The sequence below is a fragment of the Ambystoma mexicanum genome, chromosome 2p (assembly GCF_040938575.1).
Source record: "Ambystoma mexicanum isolate Mex_15411 chromosome 2p, UKY_AmexF1_1, whole genome shotgun sequence".
Classification (NCBI taxonomy): Eukaryota; Metazoa; Chordata; class Amphibia; order Caudata; family Ambystomatidae; genus Ambystoma; species Ambystoma mexicanum.
The window spans coordinates 1279175516-1279200492 of NC_090923.1; the positions used below are offsets into that span (position 1 = coordinate 1279175516).

Sequence of the window (24977 nt, forward strand, 5' to 3'; positions counted from 1 at the left end):
GGTCGCCATGTCGAGGGCGGGTAAAGGTGGCAAACATCAATCCAAGCTGCACTTCGACATGCCCGCTCAGTCTAGATCCAATGGGGCGCTACTGGATGCATCTGATCTGCAAACCTCGGAGTCTGAGGCGGACCCTGCTGTGGCTTTTCGGGATATTAAGGCCATGCTTACACACATGGGGAGCGTCTGGATGCGGCGGAAGGGAGGATATCCGGGGTGGAGGATGTGGTGGCCTCGGTGTCGGGAGAGGTGGCTGGAATGAGGAAGGCCCTGAGGGAGCTCAGGGAGAAGCAGGAGGACCTCGAATCGAGGTCGAGGAGGAACAACATCAGGATTGTCGCCCTGGCTGAATCGGCGGACCAGAAAGACATGGAAGCCCTGGTGGAGGGAATCCTGAAGGAGGTGTTGGGCCCAAAGGGGTTTTCCCCATTGTGTGTGGTGGAGAGGGCACATAGAATTCCCGGAGGGAGAAGGCCGGTCCCTGGGGCTCCCCCGAGACCGCTGATTGCCCGACTGTTGAATTACAGGGACCGGGACACTGCACTTCGAAAGGCGAGGGAGATGGGAACTGTTATCTATAAGGGGAACACTGTTAAGTTTTTCCCAGATTTCTCAGTTAGGGTGCAAGCAGTCAGGAAGACATTTCTGGATGTGAAAAGACGGATGAGGGATAGACACTTGAAATACACAATGCTGTACCCGGCCAAACTCCGGGTGGAGCACGGTGGCAAATCGCTCTTCTTCCAGACACCCGAGGCGGCGGCATCCTTTCTGGATATGTTACCAGACTCGCCCAGGCAGCTGGGTGACAATGGGGCCTGATGCAGGGTGATGTGTGGGCCTGTGCTCTGGGCAGGTCCTGTTGGCTGTTTGGGGTTGGTCCTCGGGGCGGTTATCCGACTACTTGGAGAAGGGTGCTAGCGGGTCGGGCTTGCTGTTGCCCCCGGTGCGCAAGCTAATTGAGTGTGTGTTGGGGATGTTTAATAGGCCGGAGAGTTGGGGTTGCCGGCCGGGTTGTGGGATGGATGGTTTGGGGTTGGGGGGAGGGGAGGTGGTGCACCGACAAGTTGGGGAGTTGTTGGTAGGGGTGGGGGGTGGGGAAATACTGGTACGTGGGATGCGACTCTTCGTGGGTTGGGTTGTTATGCTGGCAGTTAGCCTTGAGATGTTTTGTGTAGATGGCACTTAGGCTATTGACCTGGAATGTAAGGGGCCTTAACAATCCACTGAAATGCCGAAAGGTGTTGCAATACCTGCGGCGCCATCAAATAGAGGTGGCCTTTCTTCAGGAAGCCCACCCGACGGTGGATTCGGAATCTAGGTTTGGTAAAAGCTGGGGGTGCCATAGATATTTTTCTTCATACTCTTCCTTCTCTAGAGGGGTGTGTATTTTAGTGCACAGCTCAGTGGGATTTCGCATGACCAGGATGATAAAAGATTGGGAGGGAAGAGTGCTCATAGTGCAGGGTGTTATCCAAGGGAGGCTGTACACACTGATTTGTTATTATGGCCCTAATCGTGATACGGTTGAACCGTTGGAGTGGGTGGAGAGGCAACTGGTGGATATGCCTGCTGGGGAGATTTTGTGGGCGGGCAATTTTAATGCAGTTTTAGATCAGACTCGTGATCGGACAGGCCCTCACCCACGTTTATGTAGTAAGAGCTCTATCAAACTCCGGGGCATGTTGTCGGTGTGGCAGATAACGGACATCTGGAGGGTGCGGAATTCCGTGGTCAATCAGTGCACGCATTACTCTGCGCCATATAATTCGGCTGCGTGCCTAGACTACTTTCTAGTGTCTGAAGGTCTTATGGGGCAGGTAACCGAAGTGGAGATTCAGGCTCGCACCCTTTCTGATCATGGCCCGGTGTTGTTAGCTATCCGGTTGAGAGGGCGGTCCGGGGAGAGGCCCCCGTGGAGATTCAAGAGTGATGAGCTCACAGACGCAGTCTTTAGGGAGGGGTTGAAGGAGGCCATTGGTAGTTATTTTGAGATGAATGAGGGGTCGGTATCTTCGGCGGGTATCTTATGGGAAGGTTTTAAGTGTGTGATACAGGGGGAATGTATAGTTTGGGAGGTGGGTATATTGAAGAGGAACCGCAAAGATTTGTCGATGAAAGAAGCGGAGATACGTGCCTTGCAGATGGCGGCTTCCGCTCCTTCCAGGGTTCAGCAGGGTGAGATAATGAAGGGCCTTCAGGAGTTTCAAGTGCTAGCCCAGCGGGAGATAAAATACATGTGGAATAGTTCGCCCCCCCGGAAGAATGGGGAGGGTCAGGCTCCGGGACGGTCGTTAGCCAGGTTAACACGGTTAAATGCCTCGGGTGACAGGGTGGCAGTAATTACGGATGAGGGTGGAACGGACCATTTTGAGGACGAGGCGATACTCCGGGAGTTTTATACATTTTATACTCACCTGTATGCTACTCAGTCCCAGGCCGTGCAAGCAGATATTGAGACTTATCTCGACCAGGTGGGCTTGTTCTGGTGTTCAGAAGAACAGAGAGAGTGGCTGAACATGCCGGTGTCTTTAGAGGAGGTGAAGGAGGCCATCAAGTCTTTACCTAATGGGAAATCCCCAGGCCCGGACGGCTTCATGGCTGAGTTTTATAAATGCTTTGTTGATGAATTGGCGCCGTATCTACTGCGGGTATATCAGGAAGCGGCGGCAGAGGGTCGTCTACCGGAATCTCTCAGGGAGGCTTTGGTGGTGGTGGTGTTGAAACCGGGGAAGCCTGAGGGAGACTGCTCCTCGTACCGCCCGATATCTCTAATTAACTCCAATAATAAGATCTTGGCCAAAATCCTGGCATCGCGCCTGGTACCGCTGATGCCAGCGCTGGTTAGGGCTGATCAGGCAGGCTTTATTTCTGGGCGGTCGACGTCGTTTGGCCTTCGGCGAATGTTTGGGCTGCTGGCCACCTTACCGAGCACGGACCCGGCCGTGGCGGTTTTATTAGACGCCGCTAAGGGTTAATGGGCAGACGACCGCATTAATCCCGCTCGAGAGGGGGACGCGTCAGGGGTGTCCTCTGTCCCCTTTATTGTTTGCTTTGGCGATAGAGCCTTGGGCGGAGCGGGTGCGGGAGTTACATATTCATCGTGGAATTCAGCTATTTACCCATAAAGTGGTGATTTTGCTGTATGCGGATGATATGGTATTGTTCCTGCGTCACCCTGAGGTCAACTTAGATCCTTACCCGATTTTGAGTTGTACTACCACACGGCTCAAGCTAGTTATTTAAGGTACTGGTATGGAATGGCGGCTGAACACAGACATGTTGAGGTGGAGCGGTAATTAGCATCTCCGGCATTGCTGAGTTCGGTTATCCTGACCGTGGGGATTCGCCCTGAGGGGGCCCGGTCCTTGGTTAAGTTAACGTGTGGGGCTTGGTCTGTTCTTGAGGGTAAGCCCAGAGGTAGTATACTTTTTTTTTTATCCCGGGGTTGCCTGTATCTAGTGAGGCGGGTTACGTTGCCATGATGAACCGGGTAGGGATTACCAAATTCGCAGATTTGTTCCCGGATGGTAAGTTTATCACCATTGATCAGCTGAGAACCAGGGGGGCCTTATCGGCGTTGGATATATTTTTGTACTTTAGGTTGCGTGTGTCGCTGCGGCGGCTCTTCCCGTCCTTCCCTGGGCAGCCCCAGGTGGCACGGTTGCTAGACTGGGTGATAAAGGGAGACCTGGATCGGAAGTTGCCATCTGCACTGTATGCGATAGCTTTGGAGGGTAAATTGTCGACTGCAAAGTCACTGCGGGGTGCGTGGGAGGAGCTGCTGGGCAGGGAGATACCGGAGGATGTGTGGTTGTACTGTTGTGAGGGTACTCGAAAGGGGGCGATCAATTCCAACTTAAAGCTCATTCACTTTAAATTCCTACATCACTATTATTACTCCCCGGCTCAATTGCATCGGTACTTCCCTCAACGATCTGCTGCCTGCACTCGGTGCGGGTATGAACCTGCGGGATTTCTCCATGTGGCGTGGGAATGTGCATGTCTTGACCAATTTTGGGGGGGGGTGTTTGATGTGATCGGGGAGCTCACGGGACAACGGTTGACTCTTGACCCGGTGGTGGGCTTGTTGGGGTATACTGCTGAGGTACCGACGGGGTTTCGGAAATTGGTGAGCCTGCTGTTGATCCTTGCTAAGCGCAGGGTTGCTATGGAGTGGGGGAGGAGGACTGCTCCGACGGTTGCTCAATGGTCTCAGGACATTGTATATTGTAATGATATGGAAGTGCGGTGGGGTGCTGGGCAGGGGAGAGGCCGGGGCGACATCAAGAAGTGGGATGCCTATACATCGTACCTTCTCCGTAATCAGGCGAGTGGTGGGATATTGGACCCCTTTGAGACGCGGGAACTCTCGAAGACATTATCATTAGACTGAGTGACCCACGCACTGCATGGATTTTACTACAGCTGTCCGACCCCGGATGAATGGAACACTGGAAGACCGGGGTAGGGCGCATCGGGCCGGGCCCTTGTTTTTTTTGGTCGCCTAGACCTCCGGGTATGGTTGTTGAACGGGGGACTGTCCTTTATTACTGTATTATATGGTTTGTTGGTCATGTGCTTGGGTCTGACCTGCGGGGTAGGGTTTCCTCACGTGCCGGGTGGGGGGTGGGGTAAGTTGGGATGGGTGTTGGGTTAGAGCTGTTATATGAAATGTCAATTAAAAAAAATATATATAAATGTATTCCAACAGGAGCAATGAACATGTAACCATTTCTGTCCCTTCTGTCTCTAAAAGGGTTAACTTATAATTATTCTCTTAATAAAAACTGGGAAATAAAATTCATTTTAACATCCTTTGAAGAAATTGAATGTTTCTAAATCAAACAACCAGTCTGAGAATCCCTTACGGACTGTAAAGAAGAAGAGGGCTAAAGAGGCAGGTGGGAGTCCAGGTCAGGCAGGCAAGCCTACAGACTATAAATAAGATCAGGCAATTAATCATAAGGGGCTGCACCTCAACCTAATTAGTTTACATTAGAGGCATAACATGCTGCCTGAGAGAGAAGCAGTAGAAAGAAACTGGGGCAGGAGCTGGAAGGTCAGAAGTTGCAGAAGAAGCAGATCACTTAGCCAGCAGATCACAAGGAAGTGTGAACACAACAGGGACGCCGGAGTAGAGAAGCAAATTCCAATTGCAAACTCTGAGTTGGTCCTGTGCTCACAAACCCTGAATAGCTGTAGCAGTACTGGAGAGAAAAGAATGCAGCAGGCAGTCTTTCCAGGTGCACCTCATTGCTGTGAATGCAGAGCTGAAGTTGCAGTTGTTCTTAAGGCCCGTGTGCAGAGTCAAAACGAGGGAAGGGTGATTGCATCATGGAGTAGAAACAGATGACAGATTCAAAATGTGTTCTCACAAGTTTTATTTAACTGAAAATGCATGATGGAGTAAGGCCTAACTTGCCCTATGCTAAGGTGGGTTTTCCACATAAAGAAAACTAAGGATAGTCTGTGTCAGGAAGTCCAAATCAAATGTCTTTTACAAAACCTATACTTGCCCTCACAACTAATTTATACAATGTGCAGGGATGTCAGCATCAAAATGATAGTGTTCAAAAGAAACTTAAGAGCTTTTTCCAGCTCTTGGCTTATGATCAGCTCCCCTTCCCCAAGTTCAAAACAGTTAAAATATTGCGGTTCAAATCCCCAAAAGTTAAAATCTTTCCAAAACAGCACAGTTCCTTAGGACCCTTCCCAGCTCTGAGTTCCCTTCGCCCAAGAATTCACAATCTTCCAGCTTTACACTCACCGGTTGCACACAGCATCTTCTTACAACTTGGCATCCTTCACAACTGGCTTCTCAATGTACCTTCAGCATTTTGACTTCCCCAAACTCTGCCTCTCACTCGCGGCATCCAGAGAGAGCACTGCTCGCTCTCCTGGTTTCCTGCGGTGGCGGCTAGGGTCAATGGGAGTTTCACAGCTCCAGCTGCGCGGACCCGTTCAGGAGTCTAACAGAACCTCGAGACCCTCTCACAGCTGGCCACGGCACCTCTTTCTCATGCCCACTACAGCTCCGGGATCTACAGCTTCCTTCTCCCAAGGCTGTTCCTCTTCTCTCAATACGGCGGGCATTTTATACCCATCAAGTGTGTTAAGTGACTCCAGGTGTGGGTCACTGAGTTCAAGTGATGGACTACGGAGGACTCCATTAGGCGGACATGCCTTTTGCTCCACCGGTATGCCTCCATAGTCCTCTTCTTCATCTCAGTAGCAGAGTGGTGTTTGGAACTGTGCATTTATAAAAGGAGCAGGAATAACCTTTTTCTGTCTCTGGTATGTGTGTGAATCAGTCAAACGAGGATGTGTCCTCCAAGTTGCTCTCTCAATCATCCCAGAACTAAGGTGGCGTTTCTGGGGGACATTTTGAAAGGAAGAAAATGGAAAGGGCTGGTTCATTGTGAAAAGGGAAAGGGGGATACCATGTCTCACCTAAGGATGTCCTCTCCCTACACGCCCAAGTTCCCTCCAAACAGGCGATCCTCCCAGGTTTGGGATCCAAAAGCAATTACCTTTCCCTGGCCACCTGAGAGGAGGATCCAGGGTGAAAATAAGTGAGGACGTCCTCAGGTTTCTCAAAGAAGCTGGAGAGTGGGAAGCTCTCCTTTAATGAGGCTCGATCAGAGACACAGGTGCAGCAGAGGGGTGTGGATCCCAAGAGTGCTCGCAGTAGTAGCAGGAACAGAAACAAAGTTGGGAAGACGCAGCCACCTGCACCCCATTATTATTAGGGTTCGGAAAAAGGAAGCTCTGTACTCCTGAGAAGCAGAGGTTTGTTGGCAGTAACTGTAGCCAGCTTTTAACTGTGCTCGCATTGAGTTTATGAGAGAGTAGAAATAAACTGTATAAGTGTGAAGTCTTTTTTTTAATCAATGGGGAAGTACCATGCACTTAACTGAAATGCTTACCTGTTATTTTATTATATGAATGAGAACTTTGTGAATCTAGTACAAAGAAACCAAGGAAGTATTGGATGTTGTGGAATGTACTGTATGAAGAATTGTTTGAACAAGAACAGGGCCGGCCTCCTTGGCCCTGTGCCCTCACCCTCTTGTGAGGCAATAAAATGTGTGGTCATCTTCGACTCCACTCTCTCCTTCACTCCACACATCAGACATCTCCAAAAGGTACCATTTCCAACTGCACCTCCTTAGAGGTATTCTACCTTTACTCACCTTCCCCGAGGCTCACTGTCGCCAGAGCCCTGGTTCTCTATAGGCTTGACTATTGCAACAGCCTCTTTCTCAATCTACCTAACTCTACCCTCCGACTTCTGCAACTCATGCAAAACAGGACTGCAAGACTTATCCTTTGCCTCAAGCCCAGGGACCGCATCTCTCTGGACCTGAAATCCCTCCACTGGCTCCCAGTGGCTGCAAGGATCAAGTTAAAGACCCTCTGCATCATCCAGAAGGCTTTCTGGGGCTGTGGCCCATACTATCTCCAATGCTCTCTTCCCAAGTACCTTCCTTCCATAGCACCTCTGCTCGTCTACTTCCAATTCTCTGCAGGTGAGTCACTTCTCCAAGGAGAGACTGGGTGGTAGATCTCTTTCCTCTGCAGGTGCCTCCCTCTGGAATGGCGTCCCTGCCACTCTCCGCCTTGAGCCGGACATCCTTATGTTCCGGAGGCTCCTCAAGACCTTCCTTTTTATCTCTTCCTTCTCTTTGCCTCTCCCCTGTTCACCATTAGACTCCTCCTTTTCTCTCTGCATTCCCTCTGCTATCCTTCCTCCTACTCAGTTAAGTTGACTGGCTGCCTGGTGCTCCTCCAAGTCATATAGGACACCTGGCCCCCTGTCCAGTCACTTATACTCATCTTCGGTCCCTCCTGCACTGCCACCTAGCCTTCCATGCACTTCAAGGGCTTGTTCCCCTTGGAGGCCCTGCCTTCTTTGCACTTAACCCAGGGCATTGTTGCACTGGGTGCACTTCTTCCTCTACCTCTCCCCTGCACTTCTTGCCTGTGCACTTGCACAATCTAAATGATACTAAGCATAGTAAAATTGTTGTCTTGTTCTCTCCTGTTTTTCCCTCCCTGCCTGGTTGCGCCTTGAAACACTTATGTATAGGCACATTTTAAATAACATATCAATCAATTAAAAGCCTTTCTTTACCTAATATCAGTCAATACTTTGTTGATGAGTGGTCGTGTGGCTCCGGTTAACACAGAGAACGCTGCCGGTAGCATAATTAAATCTGAACTGACTCACCTGAAGAGTTGCAAGTGTTAAGGGAAGAGCACGCATGAGACACTGTTTCCCGATATCTTGGAGGCTGAGTGGTGACCGAAAGGTGGGAACACATCTCCCCTTGAAGTGGCAGTTCAATACCAAGACGCAATGGCATGTGCCTGACTTTGGTTTCAATTGAAGATACGCCTATTGCAACACATCAAGGCAGAAAAAGGAAACTGTGGCAATAGTAGAAGCTGAGGCTTGAACAAGCATTACCCAAGCGCATACAGGCATCTCTATAAAAGTAAAATCCCAAACACATAGCACTGTACACCAGTGCTCTGAGGTTGAAGAATACATTGTTACCCAAGAGTCATCATCCAAAGTTGGGAAAGTGGCACAACTACTTTGGGCTAACCATTGAAGACCAGGTGTATATACAGCTGGGAAAGGGAGCTGGGTACTTGTTCATCAAAGATGTTTTATATCTGCATGGTAAAGACTGTTTGAAGTAGAAGTAGTAGTCTGGAAGCCCAAAGCAGATTCTATGGTAGCAACAAGACAGGCAAAGAGGCTGCCCTTTCTTAAGGAATGGAAAGAAGAGTGCCTTGCCAGCCTGTGGAGGTAGATGATGTCTTGTAGATTTGCCCTTACTTGAAGTTGCAGTAGTCCAATAAAGCAGTAGAGGTTGCAGTAGCAACACTGTGCTGTCAATATTGGTTAAACTGTTGAAGTTAACTGTGGGGCAAAGGAACCTTTTATCACACTTACATAGCAGAAGGAAGTTGCTGAGGGAGGAGTATACCTCAAGCTAGAACATCCTGACAATGTGTACATCAGACGCTGCAGAATCTGACAGTGAAGAAGTTGTTGTAAGAGTTGGAGTATGGGGTAAAAAGACAGCCCCAGAGCAACAGATATGGAGAGGCCATGCTGGGCCCCATTGTGAGAGTGAAGCTGGCTCAGTGTGAGGTCCCATTGAAATATAAAAGCCAGTACAAAATAGTGATTTCAACATGAGGCCTAGTGAATAAGTGAGAATGGGCCTCCTTCCGTTTTGTCACAATGTACAAGCATTCAGCCGGAAAAGAGTGAGACTTAGAACTGGAATATTGTTAACTGCAGCCAATGGATTCTAAGTAAATGTGGCATTACAGTACGCGAGAAAGCCCGGAGTAGGATGCAAACGAAATCCGAAGAGATTCAATAATATAGAAAACACGTTTGGAATTCTATAATTATAACTCTGGGAAATCCATAGATTCTAAAAAGAAAAGTCAAAATAATATATGGAGATGAAGTGAACCACGACCCGAATCACTTGATCTATTCATACAAGATACAGTGGGGAGATTGAAGAACCTCCCTGGAAGAAGAAAAGGATATGTTCAGAGTACTCGTCATCAAAAGCTGCTCTGACGTTTTTGAGTGGTGTAACTCAGCCTACTCGTTTGTAATGGGGATGAGGAAACTCCCTATATTGGTCCTGACGAAAGTTGCATTAATAAGCGGGCGGAGGTGTATGACGCCCTTATAAACAACCGAAACACGTGTAGACAGAGGGATCTGTGTGATCAGGAGTACACAGATAGTACCATCAGACCATTTGGTGGAGGACATTTTTACAGTGCAAGAAGATTTGTTTTTGCTGACTTAAATGGTCAGAAAGATTTATGTTATTTGTTTGTTTCAGATATTAAGAGCGAATGAATGGTAGGAGTGAATATAAACAGAATTATTTTGTGTTCAAATGTTTTAAGCAAATGAATTTTATATTTGGATATGATAATAAAAGACTTTTGAATCTAATATGTGACATTTATTGACTTATTTCTGTTTATACAGTATATAAAGAAAGATTATATTGTGAACAACAAGCCCTGGTGCAGTATTGAAAGTTACATGTACACAGTAGGTAAATGCAATGTGCTAGCCTTTCAGAATTGTGAACTGCAATTTTTTTTCTCTGAGCTGAAACTTTCATCCCAAGACCTTTGGGGCTGGGCCCACCAAGGAAAGATATACAAAGGAGTAGATTGAAATTATGGGATGTCCAGATAACATGACCAACAGAAATGACCTTCAGGGTAAGGTTTCACATAAAATGTGCATTAACTCTGAACAAAGACCCTCTGAAGTTCATCAGAAGAGGGTAGAATAAACATTGTCTTGAGCAGGTGGCTGGTCACATGCTTAAGGAGAAATGGGAACTTGGAGGAGAACGTAAGCTACCTCTCATAGCATGCAATGCCATTGATTAAACATTGAACACATTTTCCTAAATAAAAAGAGCATTGTGTGTCCTATCAAGCCTACCCAGAGTTCATTTTAAAGCAGATAAAAAGCCAGTTGGATCATGCACAAATGAAATTGATGTCATGTACATAATCTATTGCCAAAACTATGATTCTGGCATTTTTTTTAATCTGAGGAATTGGAAATATTGATAGACTAAAAGACGGTGAAATTAATGTTGGAAGGATGTAGTGTCAGAGTTGTAACTTTTTTGGCACGGTAGCAAACCGCAAAAAACAGTGGCTCTGCCCAGGAAAGGCTTTGCTGAAATAAAATTAGGATTTTTCCACTCAGCATAAAATGTAGAATCCAAAAATATATAGATTTATGTAGTCATCTGAAAAATTAGCATAGCTGTCATGTTATGAGATTTTCCAAACACAAAAAGGTTAAACCCACTTGTCATTTTGAGATGACAAATCTTTCTCCTACATCATACATATCTCCCAACTTCTGGTCCTATCAGCAGCCAGTGGGTGTCTTGGTGGGAGGTGAAGGGAGAGTGCTAGCCAATTCTTACCGTGGGAATTATGACAATGTTTGAGTGCCATCAGCTCTATAAGAAGGCATGTTTTCATCAGAACAGGGCGTTTTCACTTTATTCCGTGAGATAGCCTGCGGATGGACTTTTGTGAGGAACAACAAGCAGAGAGGCCCCAATCCTTGCGTTGGAGACAGTGACAGGGAAATCTAGAAGCAAGCTGGGAACCAAAGGAACTAGAAAGAGTCTGGGTGCAGGAGAAAATCTTGGACTGAAAGCCCTTGACCAGATCTGCGCTGTCTTCAGAGGAGCCCTGCTGTTTTCCCTGAACAAAGCCTCCCATGTAACTAGACCAATCAAAAAGCCATCAAATGTGTGGGGAGCTACCTTTCCCTTAGTGGGTAGGGGGGTGAAACTAGGTAGACCATTGAGACGTATTAAATACAATTCCAATTAAATCCACTATAGAAAATCACCCTATCCATTTAAATTGTGTTGGGACCAGTCTGCCTTAATACTTCCATGAAATGGCGGGGAAGGGGGAAGCTATGTAAATCCTTAGTGCATTGAATTGAAGTTAAATCAATTAATTTCAATATAGAAAATCACGGGATGAGTGTTGTCAGAATTCGAAACTAACAAAGTTTGTGCCCATTGTGCTAGACCATAAAGACTTGGGTGACTGTCCTTCTGTAACCCCTGACTCTGGTCCCAAAGGGGGTGTCCATAACCCCAAAATAAGTAACCCTAAACTCTACCTTTCAAGTGAATGTAGAGGGTACAAAACAAAACTTCCCATTTATTCCCAGTGATTCCAAAGTCAGAATTAAAAAGCCTTACATCTCATTTGTATGTGTGTAAAATGTTTACCTGTGTTATTTTAATAACAGAAAGTAATTTGGATTTGTGATATTGGGAGTTGCCACACTATTGGTGGTTGATATTGGCTGCTAGTCTTCTTTGTCAAAACATAAATAAATATTATTACTATACACCAGCATGGTTCCTAGTGCAATGGTGACACAGGGTATTTGTCGGGGTGGGTGCGAGACGAGTTGGAGGACTCACCAAAGTGAACCTGAAACAGTGCTTTGGGTGGGCACCATCTTGCTTGGAGGGGAAGGGAACTCCCCGAGTTGTGTGTGACCACCTAATAAACTGTGAAAGCAGCAGAAACCCACACACTTGTGGGACTCTCCCGTCCCCCGCACTCCCAATTTGTATTGTATACACAACCAAATATTTAGTTATTTACAAAACGTGTGGAATAGTAATTTTCATACACAAAAGAAATCAATTATTTTACTTCAAACTATAATTTCCTCACAATTTGGTCATATAACATTTCTCAATGTACAATTATATTGAGTTTATGGCAAACACTAAAACATGTATACTCTCAAATCGGGAGAGTCTCACAAGTAGGTGGGCTTCTGCTGTTTTCGCATTGGTTAGTACAACGCAGTGTCAAGGTTGGGTTTCTCTCCTGCACCTCCCTACCTACCTGAAGAAAAAGTTCATTATCAAAAGGTGAAGGTGTTCTCTAGGCCAAATAGAATATGCCCACTATACTGCGACAGAAGAAGATACTTTTGTCAACTTCACCTATTCTTTCTTGGAAGAAAGTCATCCAAGAAGCTCCACTGGTGCTGTTAATTCTTTGTGGACCTGTAAAGCAGGAAGTATTTCACCCAACAAAGAAGAGACTTTGGCCAATGGATTTTATTTGTGTACACTTTTTGGTTTCTTTGGAACTTTTTCAAGGCTTTGATTAAGACTTTGTTACTTGGGGAAAACTGACTTTGGGACATTCCTGGGGGAGCAAGATCCCCCGGGACCATGAGAAGTCACCCAAGACACTGGATGTTTAGTAACCTTTTATTTATGTTGTTTTGAACATTTAGATTGTTTAGGATATCATTATTGTTTCATTTTCCTTTTTAGTTAAAAACTACTGTCTCAGAAGACTGGCCTGACATTAAGGTGCCACGCAGTTTTTTTTAAAGTGCAGAAGGCTGGGAAGAGAAGGACCTAAGTAGGGTGCTGGGGAGAGGGACACGGACGGTGTGGGGGTCTGTCTGTCTGTCTGTCTGTCTGTCTGTCTGTCTCTCTCTTCTCCTCCTCCTCCTCCTCCTCCTCCTCCTCCTCCTCCTCCTCCTCCTCCTGAGTCTACATCCTGCTTAACATTGTATCACAGACTGAGCAGAAACACACCTCAGCAAAGGAAGAGGGTGAGACTTCTTGATAGATATTTGATTTTCAGTTATCTTGTCTAGTGTACATAGATGTGATACAATGTGGCCATGTGTTTACTTTCAGGCAGGACGTAGACTCGGCAGAACAATGGCAGGCTTAAACTAATCAATGTATGTTACTTTTTAACAGTCACTGCACAGTGGCAAAGATTCACACTTGTGAGGGCTCATTTGGGGCTAATTTATATCTCGTCTATTGCCATTCACCAACATGCCACAGATGATAACTTCAATATTTTGATAGAAAATAATGTCATGTAACCGCTCATTTAAGAAGGCTGAAAATGCTTTTATTATGAAGTATAAACTATCTTTCATCTATTTTTAATGTTCAATCAGGGTTCTGACTTAGAAATATGAAACAATTTGGCAATTTTGCAACTGAACTGTCAGTAAATACATGAATGCACACCTATGTTGACGAGTAGAACATCTCTGAAGAATTTCTCCTGCCGGAGCCCCATTTTCATGATCATCTCCACAAGCCAGATTATCCAATATGGCCTCTGAAAAACAAAAAAGAACAGATATTCCAGCGGTTAAATTCAGAAGTACCAATAGATTTATGTGCTTAAAACCATACATTAAATGCAAATGCATGCTACATAGAGCATAATAAGACATGGTATTTAACAGGATACCCTATGTTTTCTATATGGAAAATGCATCTTGTTTGACTAGATTGTGACCTTCATGTTTAGGGGGAAAATAAAAGTGAAGCGCAGAAGACCGAATTCGATTAACAAAGTTTGAGCTGGTGTGGTAATGCATAGCAATGGCAGGTGATACTGTCTTCTTGTGATTAAACAAGGTATTCTTATTAGTGGGCTTTCTCTGGTATGGGTTGGATAAATGTCTATAGGTTCTAGGGGTTAAACTACAAGAAATGGGGGTTATGCAAAAGCAAAATATTACAAACGATGGGTCAACACAAAATGGGGGTTCCCTCAAAGTGTTTAACAACTTCACACATTTTGTGAGTTTGGGTAAAATGACAAAGTTCCCAACCTAGTCTTACAATTGCTTATTGCAACTTGGGACACCTAAACGCACAAATGTGAGTCCCAAAAGAAATTAATGGCCAATGAAAAGGTCCAACCGGTATCTGTTTGCCTCCTACCTATCCGAAGCTAACACAAATGTTAAAAGGTTTGGCCCAAAAGAAAAGTTGAGGTACCTAGCCTTCAAAGTCTGTCCCTAGTCTAAATCAACAAAAAAGGTTCTTGTCGCAGTTACTCACAGTCTGGACTGATCCCCAGGCCTCTCTGCTTTCACCTTGCCTCTCAAGCCCTTTCCAGGTTTCACCGTTTTTTCTCTGCAGTCATTTTTCCTCAACCTTCGATAAGGAACAAGTTACTTACCTGTAACTGTTGTTCTCCAGAATGGGTCTGGCATGGATTCACATGCTCATGAATATTCCCTGTCGTCAGGCTGGGAATCCTCGGTAAAGAAAAATCAGTATCAGTTTCGTTTCTGATCTGTCTTTCGTAGTAGTAACCAATCACTGATCTCTGCGTCATACTGACCACAGCCAATGACTGCCATCTCCCTAAGCCCCGCCTCTGGCAGCCATCTTCAGATTTGGTAGCACGTGAAGTGGCAGTATGACCAAGTGAAGAGCCGCAGAGGGGTAGGCGGGAGGGTTCGCATGTGAATCCATGCCAGACCCATGCTGGAGAACAACAGTTACAGGTAAGTAACTTGTTCCTTCTCCAGCATGGGGTCTGGCATGGATTCACATGCTCATGAATATAAGAATACATAGCTGTACACACATGCACAACCACGGGAGGTGGCAAAAGGCTCAACATTAAGCAATACAAAAAACTCAACATTAAGCATCTCTTACCTCCTCACCAGGCTCACCTTAAGCGAACAGGTTGCGCAGCACTGCTTGGCCGACCCTGGACTGCTCCCTGGAATCCCGATCGACGCAGTAGAATCTCGTGAAGGTGTGCGTCGACCTCCACGTAGCAGCCCTGCAGATGTCCAGCAGGGGCACACCAGATAGGAACGCCGTAGTAGCAGCGATCGCTCTGGTCGAATGGGCTCTCGGACGGCCTGGCAGCGGTCGGTTAGCCAACCGGTGGCAGTGCATGATGCAGCCGGAGAGCCATCTGGAAATAGAAGACTTCGAGAGAGCCTTCCCTTGATTCACAGGTCCAAAGTTCACGAATAGCTGTATTGTCCTCCGAAAACTCTTCGTGCGGTCCACGTAGAACTTCAGCGCTCTAGCCACATCCAGCGAGTGCAAAGTCCTCTCGGCCGGCGACGAAGGAGAAGGGAAGAAAACAGGTAACACCAGGGGCTCGTTAAGATGGAAGTCCGACGGCACCTTGGGCATAAAGGAGGGGTGCGTCCTAAGCACCACCCTCGAGGCATGGAAAGTCAAGTACGGTGCTTTGCAGGATAGGGCCTGGATCTCTCCCACTCGTCGTGCGGAGGTAATGGCCACCAGGAATGCAGTCTTCCACGACACAAACTTCATCGGTGCGGAGTGCATCGGCTCGAATGGGGCCCCCATGAGCCTGGTCAGCACCACGTTAAATTCCCATGCCGGGGCCGGGGGCCTTCACCGGCGGGAACGACCAGAACAGTCCTTTCATAAACTCTTTTACCAGTCGATGGGACCACAGGGACGTCCGTCCTGTGGTTCTGGTATATCTGGAGATCGCCGCCAGATGAATCTTAATGGAGGCATGGGCTAGCCCAGCCTTTGCCAGCGATAGCAGGTACGGCAGCACTTGAGGGGCCGTAATCCATAGGGGGTTGATCTTCTGTGCTCGGCACCAGATAGAGAACCTCTTCCACTTGTGACCGTAGCATTTGTGAGTCGAGGATGCCCTGGCCTTTGCAAGAACCTCTCTGCAATCGGCCGGTATATCGTACCCTCCAAACTCTAGCGCTGCAGGAGCCAAGCCTGCAGGTTCAGCGACGCCGGTCGTGGTGGAAGATGGCGCCTCCTTCTCTGGAAAGAAGATCCGCGTCTGCTCACAGCTTGATGGGAGGGGACGTTGACAAGTCCAGAAGGTCCGGGAACCAGATCTGCCTCGGCCACGCCGGTGCGATGAGGATCATCCTGCACCGGGACCTCTTGAGCTGGTTGATGAGTCGAAGCAGCAACGGCAACGGAGGGAACGCATACAGGTATAGGCCGTCCCAGGGGAACGAGAACGCATCACCCATGCTTATCGGCTGGGGAAACCTGCTGGCGAACCTCTGGCACTTCGAGTTCGTCGCTGTTGCGAACAGGTCTTTTTGGGGTTTGCCCCCTCGTCGGAAGAGTTGATCCACCTGATCCTGGCGCAGTTCCCACTCGTGACACGCGCGCAGCTCCCTGCTGAGCGAGTCGGCGATGGTGTTTCTTTCTCCTGCCAGGTGGAAGGGAACCAGGAACATCCCCTGGACGACCGCCCAGTGCCACAGATCCTGAGCCTCCTTGGATAGGGCTGGGAATCTGGTGCCTCCCTGCTTCCGTATGTAAAACATTGTCGTGGTGTTGTCCGTGAAGATCCGCACCACCTTGCCCTTGAGCGACGGGAGGAACGATTTGAGAGCCCAGAACAGGCTCGGAGTTCCAGGATGTTGATGTGCAGGAGCCTCTCCTCCGGGAGCCATAGGCCTCTTGTGTGGAGATCTCCGGTGTGGGCGCCCCAACCTTCCAGGGAGGCGTCCATCGTCACAGTCTCCTGGTACGCCGGCGTCTGAAAGTCCTTGCCCGCCGTGAGGTGAGCTTGAACGCCCCACCACTGAATCGCCCGCCGGAAAACCTCGTTGAGGGGGACCCTGTCTTCGAAGGTGCCCGTCGCCTGCATCCAACGGGCGTCGAGAAATTCTTGAAGAGGGCGCATCCGTAGTCTGCAGAGGCGCACCAGGTAGATGCAAGAGGACATCATCCCCAGGAGGGACTTGATGGACCTCACCCTGGCCACGTCCGTGGCTAGCAGGCGCTGCACTTTGCCCAGAATGGTCTTCGTCCGTTTTTCCGACGGTGCTGCCAGGCGCCTCACTGTATCGAGCTTCGCTCCCAGAAACCGGGCCACCTGCGACGGCACCTGGTGGGACTTTGGGTAATTTATGGCGAATCCCAGGTCTGTGAGTAGCTGGACGGTCCTCACAGTGTGTTCGACGGCGAGTTCCCTCGTCCTTGAGCGGATGAGCCAGTCGTCCAGGTAGGGGTAGACGTGAATCCCCTGCAGGCGCAGCCGTGCCACCACAGGTGCTAGGCACTTGGTAAAGACCCTGGGGGCCGACTTCAATCCGAACGGCAGTGCTCTGAATTGGTAGTGGCGTCCCTGGACGACGAACCTGAGGAACTTTCGGTGACTTTTGAGGATGGGAACGTGGAAGTATGCATCCTCCAGGTCCAACGACGATAGAAAGTCGCCTTCCTCCAGCTGTCCCAACACGTGCTGGAGGGTGACCATCCTGAACTTTTGTGACCTGATGTATTTGTTCAAACGACGAAGGTCCAGGATGGGGCGCCAACCGCCAGTCTTCTTTCTGACGAGGAAGTACCTTGAGTACACCCCGGAGCCCCGGAGACTCTTCGGGACGAGCTTGATGGCACCTTTCCTGAGCATCTCCCGTACTTCCAACAGCAGTTGCGGGACGTGATTTTCCTACCTGGACACAGCTGGAACGTGAGGGCACTTCTTCAGGAATTCGATAGAGTGTCCTCTTGCCAGGGTATCCAGCACCCAACGGTCGGTGGAGATGGACTTCCACACGCCGACGAAATTCGTCAGCCGGCCTCCCACCGGGGTGCTTCGGTGGGTGTCAAGCTTATAAGGGAGTAGGGGTCTCAATCCCCTCTTCCGAACCACAGAAGCCAAATCGATTGACCCCTCCCACCGTGGTTGGCACGGGCGCCTGAAGACTGATATCACAGGAAGCCACGTGGCAGCCAATGGGGGAAGATGGAGTTAGGGAAAAAGGGATGGAGTGACAAAGGAAAGGAGGGGAACATACACAAGCAAATACATACAATACAGCGATATTCCTGAACCTGAACCTCTATTTCCTGAACGCCTAACCTGACCTCCTATACCTGTAATGAACTTGTTACATACAAATCATAAGAGCTCCACTTTGCACCTCATAGAATACAAGCAGATAACCTAGAACTGTAACGCTCACCTGACTCCCACGGAGGCGCTGGCCTGGTTCGCGCTGCTGTGACCTCTTCTAAGGTGATGCGCAGGGTTTGGAAGACAGACTGGACCGGGCCCCCAAATCTGGCTTGTCTGGCTCGCAGAAGTATCCTTCTGTAGGCGAAAATAGGGGATTAACTGTCTGCGGGGTAATGCAATCAGCCTCCCACTTTCCCCTCTCACCCTCCTCGAAACCATTCTGTGATTCCTCGTAGCGTCTCACCTTAGGGTCTGGAAGGACGAGCTCTCCATCCTGCTTCTGATGCAGGGGCGCGTTGGTATCCAGTTACTTCACTGGATTTTCGGAGTGGTGAGAACCAAACTTGCTTGGCTTCCAGGTAAGTTTTTGGATAAGAGGTTCCCCTTGTGTCCATGCATTAATGTACTAATGCTAGTGTCTTTTTCCCCATATGGGCCGGGGTACGGAATGCCGGGGAACAGGCACCGACCCGAAATGAGAGGTGAAATCCTTGTAGAAATCAGGTAAGTCTTTAATGAGCGTTTTTTGGTAATGTCTTTTCATTCGCTCATTAACGCTGATGTCTCCTTTTCCCCTTAGGGGCCGGGGTCCGGAAATGCCAGGATGCGGCGCGGACCCGAAATGAAGAGGGAATGAATCAACAGGTAAGTCTTAACATGGAGATTTAGCTTTCCTTATTCCCTTCTCTCTCTCACCTTTTGTTCTGGTCTTTTTCTCCCTAGGCGCTGGGGCGTGACTGCGAATCCGGATGATCGCTGCTGAACATGGAGGCGCCCTGTAAAGGTGAGTGGAATGCGGCACTGCAGCGATCGACGCGATGAGCTTTTAAATAAAAGTCTTCCTTTTCAGGATTGTCGGCGAGATGTCTCCGGGATGCGGTTTTAGCAGGTAAGGACTTTTCCTTCTTCTGTTCTCTTCTTCTCTTCCTTTGCAGGCGTGGCAGAAATCAGGATGCAGGAGCAGACATGGTGAGCGTCCAGCTGCTAGATGCAGAACAACGCGGAGCACGTGTGGCTGTTCGGGTGGGGTTTAAATAGCCTTGGAAGAAGTTCCAGGGATGTATCCTTCCTCCAATCAGGTAGGTATCCTTCCCCGACCACGCCCGGCTGGCAAATTAGTCCCACAGGTAAAGTAGTTCCTTTCAGGCCTCAAGGAGGCCGGGATCCTGCAGCATGGTCTGCATCAGGTAAGTGCACCCAAGCACTTCCATAATGAGCCTGGCGCCTATGGCGCCAGGACTGATATCTTTTATGAGCCTGGTGCCATAGGCGCCAGGACACTGTCCAAAGGGCTTGAACCGGCTCCCCGGGAGCGGGCATCATGACAAGAACATAGACTTTTAACATAACATATGGATTGAACATAACGTAGGACTTGAACCATCATTTCTTGAACACACATAGATTTGCTTATAAGCTAAATGGCACAAACAAAAGGGTGTCCCTTTTGTTGAAGACACGAGACACATGGCCCGTCGGGCACAATGAAGCCACAAACAATGATTTAGGAAAAAAGACACACACGGACAATGCCCTTGCCCTCTATATCCTTCCCAGTGCCCAGTTTTATCCGTTCAGAGTTTAATAGCATGTTTCTCCACCTGGCGTGTCTAATGCATGGCATGTATCTTAGGGCGTGTTACCTCACACACCCACTACAGCGTTGAAGTAGTCAATTAAAAAACAAGTAAGCATATAGCAACTCCAGAATATGAAGACACTTAACTGATGGTCCGGATGCCTCACAAGGACATCCGGACCCTGAAGAGCGATGCCCGAAGCTTATGGGAGCCCACTTCACCGCCGCGGCCCGTGGTTATTCAGCTGTTCGTCACCGTCGCGGCCCGGGGAAACTCCAAGAGTCCTTCGGCGTCTGAGAATTTCTGCATGCCTGCTCCTAAGCTGCCGTCGCCCGTGCAGAAAATCATTAATTACCTGCACCGAGGCACGGGCGGCGGCGAGTTTTAACCGTTGCTGCTAATGAGCAGCTGTTGTAGCACGCGATAGGAGAACTACACCTCTCCCCACGCCTCATGGGAAATGTAGTTTATCGCCTCTTGCAAAGCAAGAAGCATCGACCTGAAGCTTTCCTCAGATTCCTGACAGTGGGGGCCCGAGGCCACGGCCGGTTCAGTCCTGCTTGGAGGTGGTGGCCTTGCCGCCCTGGCCACCTTGCCGACGGCGGCAAGGCGCTCCCTGCTTGCCGCGACCCCTGTAGGCCTCCTGAGACGAGGAGCGTGCCGCCTGGCGGTAGGACGACGAGCCACCGCTGGATCCCTTGGAGGCCCCCTGTCTGCCTCCGGAGCTCCGAAAGGGCCGCCGTTGCTGAAGGGCTCCTAGGGCGCGGGCTGTCTCCGTGTCCGTCTTTATGGCTTGGAGGGATTCGTCCACCGCCTTCCCGAACAAGTTGCTGCCGTCGAAGGGCATGTCCAACACCCTGGTCTGGACGTCCTGACGGAAGTCGGTCGCCCGGAGCCAACCCCGTCGTCGTAGGCAAACTCCGTTGCCCAGCTGGCGGAACCCAGTATCAGCAATATCGGTTGCCACCGTTATGGTGTGGTCCGACGCCACCTCGCCTTCTTGAAGTATTTCCAGGGCCTCGGACCTCTTGTCGTCCGGTAGGAAGTCCAATATGGGGGCCAGCTTAAACCAGAGCTCCCTGTCATAACGGGCCACGATCGCCAGGGCGTTGGCCGCTTTGATCGTCGTCGCCGCCGACGACGAGATGACCCGTCGCCCCATGGCGTCCAACTTCCTACCCTCGCCGTCCGGAGGGGAATTCGACGTTGAGGCTCCTGACCCTGCCGCTTTCTTCTTCGCCGCCGCCGAGACGACCGAGTCTGGCGTTGGCTGGGCCATGAGGCACAGGGGAGCGGTCTCGGGGACCCGGTACTTCTTCTCGTACTGGTCCCGTTTGGCTGGTGCCGTGGAGGGGTTCTTGAGTACCGACAGGCCCTCCTCCCAGATGTCATCGATTAGAGGCACCGCGATGACAGTCTTCCTCTTGGCCTCCCGGCACTGATAGAGGAAACCTTCCTTTTTCTGCTCCTCCGGGCAGAGCTGGAACAATTCGGACGCCCTGGCGATCATGGCGTGGAATGAGCCAATCTCATCGGGTGGAGAGGCCCGTGCGACGGGAGACCCCTTCCGTCGTCGTCGCCGTTGCCCTCAGAACCCGTCGTCGAGCCCACCGCACCGTCATCTCCCGACTCGTGGGAGGATGAGGAGGGAACTGTAAGCCTTACGGGGGCGAGTGGAGGAGAGGGTTGGGTCCTCCATCATTTGTTCTGAGGACTTCCTGACGGGCCACGTTGCGGATCCTCCGGCCTGGGCCGTGGTAATCTCGTCCTTATCTCAAAGCATAAGGACTGGATCGCAGACAAAATGGCCACCGAGCTATCCTGAGGCCTAGGTTCCGGCTGCGCCGGAAGGGAAGGCTGCTTTTCCTCGCCATCGTCGTCTTCCTCGGTTATCTCCCGAGGATCTTCCTTACGGGATCCAACCTTCTCGAATTGGACTTCGAGATTCCTCACGGCCTCCGTCAGTTCCTCCTCCGAGGCTGACTCCGAGCTCGAGGAGGCTACCGTGCCCCCCCCTCGCTTCTTCCATCATGGTGGCCATGACGATGGGCTGAAAAGAGGATTCCCTCCTTGGCGGCAGGGAAACTAGTCCCGGAGGCAGCCTCCGCTGGCGATAGAGGCCTTTGCCTGCTGGGTAGGGGCCTTCACCACCTTAGGTGCGTCCCGGGCCATCTCCTTAGGGGGAGGGGCGACGCCTCGCTCCCCCTCTCCCGAGATCGGACAGGGCTTCGCCCGAAGCTTACCCGGGGTCTCGGACATCCTCTTCCCCGCTCGTGGTTGACGGTGCCGGGGAAGGTGCGCCCTGCCTGGTGACCGAAGAGCCCGACCTTTCGGCGCTCCCGGAGCCCGCAGAGCTTGGCCTGGTGTTGGGCCCCCATCGCCGGGGTGCCCGCACAGGACTTAGAAGCCCGCTCGGACCCTTTCTTCTTCTTCTTCTCACCCGTTGAGCCCTTCTCCAACCACCTGGCGAGACGGGATCGACGGTCCCTCATGGTCCGCTCCGACAAGTTCTTGAAGAACTGGCAGTCCTTCTCTACATGAGTCTTGTCCCCATGAAGACAGTAGAGGCATCGCGAATGTTCGTCCTCCTTAAACACATTCTGCAGCCCGCACCCGGGGCAGCTGCGAAACAGCTTGGGTCCGGGTGACAAACTCGTGTCCTGGGCCATCTCGAAGTAGGCCGCAAATCTTCTGGAATCCTCCAAAGGGTTGATTCGACGAAATCTTCACCCTTGCGGGGCGTAGGAAAATCCTGCAATGGGTACCCGTTAACGGGAGTAGAAACGGTGGAGCTTGAGGCTCGATTAACCGAAAAAATGTGAAAATCACCTGAAAAAGCGCGAGAACGCAGCGAAAGCTTGAGAGCTAAGCACGAGGACTCCCAACACTTGAACGTGCGGTAAAAATCTGAAGATGGCTGCCAGGCTGTGGTCAGTATGACGCAGAGATCAGTGATTGGTTACTACTACGAAAGCCAGATCAGAAACGAAACTGATACTGATTTTTCTTTACCGAGGATTCCCAGCCTGACGACGGGGAATATTCATGAGCATGTGAATCCATGCCAGACCCCATGCTGGAGAACTGATATGCTTCTCCAAACCCCCTGCTTTCTCAGGGTTTCCAGCAGTCCTTTCCCAGACCCCAGGTTTCACAGCAGGGCTCTGCCTCATCTCAGGTTCCCCAGGCTTCACATTTTGTCTCTCAGGATTCACAGTAGGTCTCTCCCAGAACACAGGATTCACAGCATTAATACATGTATTTTTCTTCCCCTCACTAGGGTGGTTCTTGCCAGGCAGCCAATATTGTGTCACCCTTCTGCCACGCGTGTCTCCCTTTTAAATTAGGGTTGCTAGTGGACAGCCTTGGAAGCAGGCCTTTCAATACCCAAGGTTTAGGAGGTATTTGTCAAACACCCATCAACTTCACTTTCCAGGGCTTCCAGCATGGCTTCTATGATTTTCTAATAACTAGTGTTAGCTATCTCTAGCATTGTGTAGCAAATCTAATGCTAATTGTAATAAGGAGATTACTACCTCGCAATCCACAAGATTATCATGAAACTCGAGAGGTTTTAACAATTTGATACTCAACCCTACTGGTTACCACATTCTGACCTCCAGCAATTTATTCATATTACAAGAGCATAGTTGTGTAATAATTTATTGCTAGACGGCTATACTATAGTATACAGTGGGTATAAAAGGAAGGCTGTTTGGCTGCCTTATTACTGGTGGTAAGACACATTTTCAATTATCTGAATATATGCCTTATATTAGATCGCAAAATGTATTATGTGCTAAACTAAGCTCTAGTAATTCAAAAGGAGAGGATTGCCTTTCTCATCATTAATCTTTATAATCACACTAGAGGTACTCATACTAGGTCTATTATGTCCACACTTACTAGACTCTTGAAGGAATGGAGTTGATCCTATTCTGCTGCCCACGTTGTCATTGTAGGGGATTTCAATTCCTATTGTGATGTGGCTAGGAAATGAAGGATGGTATGGTATGGTATGGCGGTACTAATTCTGATGTCAAAAAAGCTGTAACTATTTTAAGGTGCAGGAGGAGGAGACTGACACACAGGTGGCATGCTTGTTGGCATATGCTTTTGATTTAGGCAAAAAGGAAGCACCTATCTCTCTCTAACTCTAAAAGGGGTTTCCATGCCTCTACTAAGAAACTAAGGTATTGGTCAGAGTGTCCAAGTTAAGAAAGAGAGTCTGCCGTTTTGTCCAAAATGCCTACTTCTGTCCCTCACACTTGTAACTAATAAAGAAAGAGTAGTGGGTATTCCTGGTCCAGAAGAATGACTCCCACCTTCTGGACAACGCGCCACAGTTCTAATCGTAGGTGGGAACTTCACCTGAGAGAATGACTCTCTTCCACAGGTCTTAGTTCCTTTTCCAATAAACAAAGTTCCAGTCTGTGAGGCTATACAGTTCACAGTTCCATTTCAAAAGACAATATTCCTACTCAAACATTATTCCGTTTTATCCACACTTTGCTTGACTATTGGGCCCCTTGTGAATGCCTCCCTTCTCCAGGTATTTTGTCTCCCAACACCTACAGAGTGCCAGGGGAATGCCTCCTTTCCCCAAACCTCCTTCTCTATGGTTTCACGATACACAATCTTCAGTATTTGGGGTCCTGGAGAATACCTCCCTTCTCCAGGTATTGTATTCTCAATGTCCTCAGAATGACTCCCTTTCTCGGCCTTCTTGTTAGCTTTACAATATATACCACCAGGGGGTGGTTAGGGCTTCCTTAGCCTGCTCTATCCTGGCTTTGCAGTGCCCAACAGCAGGAGCTATTGCTTCCTTCTCCTGATGTCTCCTAAATTCACAAAGGCGGGGTGGGGGTAAAGGGAGGGACAAAGACCCCCTTCCTGATCCCCAAGCCCTTCTCAGACTTTCATATGCAGGTCACACTGCCAGCGGGAATGCCTCCCTTCACCTGGCTTGGTTTGCACTTTGAAAGTTCATAGTTTGCACAAACTCCCAATCTTATGGGTGTGGGTCCCAGACCTGCG

The 24977-nt window shown here is 49.3% G+C and overlaps 1 protein-coding gene across 4 annotated transcripts in view; it reads right to left on the bottom strand.

Moving 5' to 3' along the window:
• Positions 1-24977, bottom strand: part of SNX29 (sorting nexin 29) — a 2314491-nt gene that overhangs the window by 1485849 nt on the left and 803665 nt on the right. For all 4 annotated transcript variants that reach the window (XM_069645593.1, XM_069645591.1, XM_069645595.1 and 1 more), the window contains one exon: positions 13641-13734. In XM_069645593.1, the coding sequence (XP_069501694.1) occupies positions 13641-13734 (94 nt within the window). The remainder of the gene's footprint in view (positions 1-13640; positions 13735-24977) is intronic.